Source organism: Acyrthosiphon pisum, unplaced genomic scaffold, assembly GCF_005508785.2.
Source record: "Acyrthosiphon pisum isolate AL4f unplaced genomic scaffold, pea_aphid_22Mar2018_4r6ur Scaffold_21431;HRSCAF=23975, whole genome shotgun sequence".
Taxonomy (NCBI): Eukaryota; Metazoa; Arthropoda; class Insecta; order Hemiptera; family Aphididae; genus Acyrthosiphon; species Acyrthosiphon pisum.
In genome coordinates, this window is record NW_021770898.1 from 30,688 (window position 1) to 37,537 (window position 6,850).

The 6,850-nt window shown below is 49.3% G+C and overlaps 1 protein-coding gene and 1 long non-coding RNA gene across 2 annotated transcripts; both read right to left on the bottom strand.

Annotated features, from left to right (window-relative positions):
* Positions 1–4,139: 4,139 nt before the first annotated feature.
* Positions 4,140–5,069, bottom strand: LOC107883677. The gene has a single exon (XM_016804192.1). The coding sequence runs from the start codon at positions 5,067–5,069 to the stop codon at positions 4,140–4,142; it is 930 nt and encodes a 309-aa protein (XP_016659681.1).
* Positions 5,070–5,795: 726 nt separating this feature from the next.
* On the bottom strand, positions 5,796–6,796 carry LOC115034886. The gene is made up of 3 exons (XR_003840126.1): positions 6,582–6,796; positions 5,934–6,313; positions 5,796–5,828 (listed from the first exon to the last, which is right to left on the bottom strand). It is a non-coding gene; the product is annotated as an uncharacterized LOC115034886 (long non-coding RNA).
* Between the last annotated feature and the right edge of the window lie 54 nt (positions 6,797–6,850).

Here is a 6,850-nt window from a genome sequence, read left to right on the forward strand (position 1 = left end):
TTGCAAGACCTTTGAGTTTTGAATAATTAAAAACATACATGTATAATAATATTCTGTTTATTAAATGCAATTTTTTTTTCCATATAATAATCAAACACTCGTCTTGCTCTTAATAGTTTGACGCTTCGGATCAGTTAGTAATTTATCAAATATAGTTTGCATCGTCTCATTGACTCCAGTATGAAGTGTTTGAACTTTTGATTCATCGCTTGTGTACAATCTAACACGAAGACTGCCGGGTTTGATGCCTTGCAGCTACAACCGTGGACCTCACATTAGCGCTGTGTGCTAGTCGAGGGCCACGGAGGTTCACGGTCGATGTACGGTGGAGTTACCCACCGGCCGCCGGCTGCGCGTCGTCTATGGACCACGAGCACCAGGCACACACCCGTTCCCACCGAAGACGGGAGAGAGTGCGCCCGTACCGTTGGCTAAGGCGTGCACGTACCCTTCGCCACCCTTCATTGCATCCCGTTTTTGGTCATGGGCAACCTCCGGTGCATATAGCCCCACCGGTAGGCTGGGTGGACGCTAAGGAGTTTCTCACTCGGCAGCCTTCCCCTAGACCAAGCTTTGGTCTTTTACCACAAGGTTAGCTCCGAAACCAAACCGCCGTCGACCGCGCCACGACCGCCATGTGGGAGCACGTCGTCAATTATCTCGACGCCGTGGGGCCCCCCCACATCCCGAAGTACCATTCTCGCCCCCGTTAGGAAGGCCCATCAATGGTGGGATGGCCGGGCCGAGCTTCGTCGACCGAGAGTCTCAGCTGTGGTCCTACCGAGATTAGGATCGTGTATCACGGGCTCACGGTGGGCCCTTACCAGCGGCGGTCGCCCTGGCGCGGTGGCCGCGACCCCCGAGTTCGAGGCTCGGTAGCCTTTGCCACGCCTTCCAGAGGCATCACCGAGGTGATCGACTCGCTCTTCACGGGGTCGCAGTCAAAACCCCCAACACCCTAGTCCCCGAGGGTTTCGGTGTGTCCGCGTCCCAGACGCCGGCCCCGACTGGCCATTTCCCCTTTTAGGCGCCTCTTACGACAAGCAGGGAATACTGATGCTGATTTCTGGACGGCCCCAGAAACAGGGCTGAACTCCTTGCCCTGGGTGCATGAGCACGTCCCTGGTCAGGACGCGCTCGAGCGTGCCCCGCCGCTTGTGCCGCTTACACCGTGCGTGCTCATCCGGGACACCCCGAGACTATGCACTTACACCACCTGGTGTGGCTGCGTCCTGACCTTAATAGGTCCTACCTATCTGTTCTATACTCCATGCATCTTTTACTGAACTTCCTCAGGATTTCTTAAGTCCTTCTGGTGCTGAGGAAAGCTCCTTTTTCGGGAGGCCATGGGACTTGTTCTTCCCTCATGACCGCCATCAGGTCTTCTCGATAGGCCCTCGTCCTGGTGCACGCCAGGAGTACGTATCGCACTGTTTCTGCTCCGTTCCCGCACGCGCAATTAGCGCTTCGCACGAGCTTAAATCCGTGTAGTTTTGCATTGAAATCACCATGCCCAGTGAGGAACTTGGCCGTATAATGATCCATCTTCAGTGGCAGTGCGCATCTCCGATCCAGATCCGGTATCATTGTCTTTGTCCACTCGCCATTGTCCGTCTCATCATAGCGGATCTGCCATTCCGCGATGAGGCCCTGCCGGCCCTGGACTCCATCCTCGTATTCTTGGCTGTCGATCGTGCCGTTCCTGAGCCGACATTTCAGCGCCACCCTCCTAACCTCCAAGTCGAGGGGCAGTATGCCCGCCACGGCTGAGAGGCAGTTTGTTGACGCCATCCTGTAGCAGCTCGTTATCGCCAGCAGCGGGGCCCTTTGTATACTGCACAATGCATTAATGCTCTTTTTGAGACCGCACCCGCCTTTCGCCCATATTTCTGCTTCGTAAATGATCTTTGCCGCAAGAATTGCTTTTTAATGTTTTGACATGTTCCCAGAAGCTACATCGTGGGTCCAGGTGGACTCCTAGGTACTTGACCGTACCACTGGACACTATTCTTGGGGCTGCCGGGCCTGTGCCGAAACCCACGTCGTAACCTGGCTTTAGTCCGCCCTTAATCATTTGCGTTTTTTCCGGCGAGAAGCGCAGCTCGTATTCTTTTGCCCAGGTCAGCATTTTCTCTAGGTATCCTTCGATCCTGGTGAAGGCAGTCTGTGGCCTTGCTGCTTCCCACAAGTAGCGCTATATCGTCAGCGTAAAGTATTGCTGTGGCTGATGCATCCATCTTTATGTCATATAAGCCCGTCATGGCGACTTTCCATAGGGTGGGTCCCAGCTGCGATCCCTGGGGACAACCACGCTCGATCGTTCGGGAGTACCGTTCCCCTTGCAGCGTAAGGGATGCTGTTCGTCCACTGAGGTAGTGCCCAACCATCCTTAGCGTGCGGACCGACGCCCCGAGTTCATCCAGTCTCTTTAGCATCGGGTGCCACCCAACGTTGTCGAAGGCCCCCGTGATATCCTGGAACACTCCGACAACGTGTCTTGACTTGCTGGCCCCTGTCCAGTCGTATACAGCTTTCATTGCCGTGATTGTCGACCTCCCGGGCACAAAACCATGCTGTCGAGGTCAGTCTCTCTGACCAGGTCCTGTATAATCAGTGTTTCTAATGCTTTTGCAAGCGTCGGTAGCAGACTGACCGGCCTGTACGATTTGGGATTCACCATGTCCGCCTTTCCTGGCTTTGGGATAACCACCAGGTTGACATCCTTCCATCCCTGAGGAAGGTGGCATCCTTCATGCAGTCACCAAACAACTTAGTGATTTCATCAGCTAGTATTGGCCATGCCTTCCTTAACATGCCTGCCGTAATGCCGTCTAGCCCTGGCGCCTTTCCCGGCCTCATTCTCCAGATGGCCGCTCTAACTCGTTCTGGGTCTACCATCTCGCCATATTCTGGGAGCGGGCCATGTTTCCTGAAGGCTAATTTATTTTCTTCCCGTGGAAAGAACGCGCTGAGGAGCAGTTCAGCTGTTTGCCTTAGTGTGCTCGTGTGGGCTCCGTTTTCTCCCATCATGGTCGAGGGCACAGTTCGTGTCTTCGGGCCTCGCTTAGCCCAGCTGAAGGCCTTTCCCCACGGGTTTGTATTTATACCATTGGCAAAATTGCGCCATGCCGCGGCCTTAGCAGCTCTTATTTTGTACAGGTACCGGTTGCGTACCTCATTGTACGACGGCCTATCAGTGTTGTGTTTGCCCTGTCTTTGCATTTTACACAGATCTTTCTTTAGAGCAGTTAGCTCTTCATTCCACCATGGCTGTCTGCCAACCCGGCCGCCTGGCTTTCTGATCTGCGGTATTGATGCTACCGCCGCCCTGCGGATTGCGTCTATAATGGTGTGGGCCTGGGCATCTATTGTTGACCCGTCCACGTTCGGCTTTAGCCTGCTCAGATTATATGCAAATCCACACCAGTCCGCCCTGCGGGTGTCGAAACGGCATGGTATCATGGCTTGTGGTGCCCTCTGGTGGAGACTAAGTTTGAATGCGATTACATTGTGGTCGCTATCTGTGACATCACTGACCGTCCAGTCGCTGACCATAACGCGGACCTGAGGTGTAAGCAACGTTATGTCGATATTCGAAGCACCCATGCCTTCGCGTTCGTATGTGTTAATCTGTCCGGGCATATTTGCCACCATAAGGTCGAAATCCTCTATCAGCTCCTCTGTCTGGAGTCCCCTGTTATTGCCAGTCGGACAGTGCCACATCAGAGAGTGCCTGTTGACATCTGCCCCAATGAGGGTACGGGCCTCGCGCGTTAGTATCGTGCGCAACTTTTCTATGAAGTGGTGTGTCGGCACATTGTATTTAAAGTATGCCGACACCACCGTGATTGCCTCAGCTTGCAATCCACGGCTTATCCTCACCACCGCCACGTGCTGGTTCGACATATCCACCAACTCGATGGCCTGAATGTCATTGTTCAGGAAGACTACTGCTGCTCCGGCTTGGTCTCCAACGAGCACTTGCTTACAATTTTCGAAGCCGTAAATTTTTCTGTCATGCGTTAGTGGCTCTTGGATGAGCACAATATCTACGGCGCTTGCTGCACAAAAGTCCCTAAGCTGCAAGCTCGCTATCCTCTGCCTGTGTACATTGTGCTGTACGAACTTTATGGACTCGGTCATTGCGAGCCGAAGTCCGTTCGCCTTAAAAGGCTACGTGCTGCCTGGGTCCTGGCCTTACATGCTGCGCTGGACGCTTTGTGCGGTACTTTACAATTCGCGCACTTCACCGCTTCATCTTTGCACTCGTGAGAGTCATGGGCGCCTGCACAGTGCCTGCAAGTTGGAACCTTCTGTTCGCACCTCAGCGACGTATGACCATATTGCTGACAGTTGTAACACTGTGAGGTAGAGCTGTGCACCTTGCACCGACAGCGGGTCATACCAATATATATGGACTTGTTTTCCAGTTTTAATACAACGTTCGCTGGTGCTTCAATGACCCAATGGACAACGCGGCCGTCTCGGGGGCCCAGCTTGTGTAGAGGAGTCATACACCCCACATCTTCAGCGGTCAGCCCGAGTTCTGGGTTTTGACCCAGGAGGCACTCGGCTAGCTCTTCGCTTGTTATCCCGCTCTCAACGTCATATAAAATGATCCGCGGCTTCCTCGGGCTAATCTCTATCACATATTCGAGGCCCTTCATCACCTCCAACGTGTTAGCGTCGTCCGGTATGATTATTAGTGACTTTCCGCTTACGATGGTCTTTGCTCTAGGGTTCTTAAGTTTTGACCTAACAGTTTCCCATATTCCTGCTTTCGCGTTGGCCACTGTCATATCATTTGGTATTTCTACCATGAAGCGCGACGTAGCTTTAACCTTCCTACTCTTTTTAAGCTGCTCTTTTTCACTTGCTTTTTTGGTCTTAGACGCGGTAGTGACCGCGGCTTTCGGTGCGCTCGCAACTTTATCGGCATATGTTGGCTTAAGGACGGGTACTTTGTTGGACGCCGGTCCTGCCTTCTTGAGCGTTTCCAACTCCGCCTTCAGGCTGTTGGCTTCGGCGTTCTTTGCGTCAAGCTTGTCGATGAAGCACGTGATGCTCATTCTCTGGTATCCTCTTTACCCTTAAGTTCCCCTTGTAACTTGCTGTTATCGTGTGCAAGGCCGGTCGTGACGACTCTGAGCCTAGCAAGTATGCTCATCATCTTTTCTGAGATGAGGACTCCTAACTTTTTTCCTTTCTCTTGTATGACCGTTTGCTCAAGCCATCCTAAGAGGTCATTCAGTTCTCTATGATTGACTGCCTTGTTTGCCGTTTTCGGCTGCTTAGAGCTTTGCACAACCGGCTATGGCGGGCCGCGCTTCTGGCCACCGCCTGCCGGGACCATGCCACCACTATTGCCTTCGGCATCTGTCATGTCGACGACGTTTTCGTTATCGTCGTCTTCGTCAACACTTCCCCTAAGTCTAAGGGGGTCAGAGTAGCAATGTCCGTTATTCATGTCTGTATCTTTATAATCCACATGTTTCCATTCCGATTTCCAGCTTACATTAACCGAGCTATTGATGACGACCTGTGTGGCGAGCTCACCCACACCTGCCGGGTCTAAGGTTTCCTGGGCCTTTGTACCAGTAACATCATCTTTATTTTTATTGTGTGTTTTCATGTTAGATTGTTGGGGGGTTGCCCTGGCGGTTGCATGTCCATACCAAGGGTTAGAAGTCCGGAGTCGGCCTACTCCGGACAGTTTTTGAAAGCCTCTTAGCGCCGAACATATAGCCCGGTCGGGCGGGGTCACCACGACAAGGTGGGCAATCGTCGACCCCGTGTACAATCTAACAGTAGCTTCGCTGAACTTCCATCTATAAGAACAAATTATTTTATTTAAAAAACAAAAGAAGTAAAAAAATCAGTAAAAAAAAACAGATTCGGCAATATGTTTTTTAAATTTAGTCCAATGTATTTACCTGTCCTTTACTGGCACATTCTCAATGTTGGCAACCTTATAGTGGCTTATTACCCAAAGCTCCTTGCCTTTTTCTTCAAAAGGCGTTTTTATTGTTACAACACCATCCCCTTGTCTAAATGTTAGCGAATTAAATATCTCAACATCAAATTCTTCCGATCTCAAACGTTCGCTGACATTATCTCTGTATGACACATTCTATAAAAAAAATTTGAATTATTTATGCTATCATTATAAAAAAAATATTATTTATACTACCATTTTATTCTGCTTCTTTTTCATAGGTTTTTTCACACTTGTTTTTTCTGCAGCACGTTTTGTACCAGGTTTTGTTTTTGAAAAAGACGGTCTCATATCAATTGATTCGCTGAAATGTTCATTCTACGAAACATAAAACATAGTATATTATTTTTTTTTTTTTTTACTGTTTTTTCATTACATATTTTCTATGTTCCAAGAATTATAACCAAAGCGTTGAGTAATGACACGACTCACTTCCAATATACTTTAGTTACCATATATTTTTTTTAACTATGTTATAATCAGACAATTAATAATATTTTAAGAATTGTAACCATAGCATTGAGTAGTGTTACGACTGGTCTCCAATTTGCTTTGGTTATAAGATATTTGTTAAGTAGTTACTAACCTCTGAATCAGTTGAAGCAATTGTACGGTACAACATTTTTTTTTATTTTTTTCGTTAGATATTTCTGTTGAACTGAGCTTCTTGTCCTGGAATGAAATCTTGAAGACTGGTGAATATTAGTGAATTCCCTCTGTCTTTTATACACAGATTTTTACCACTACTTCAATAATTGAATATACAAATGTCCATAGCAATGGCTTGGTTCCATTTCTATAATAACCTCATTTTATAGAAACCTGTTGGACCATGTTCATATAGGTATGGCACAA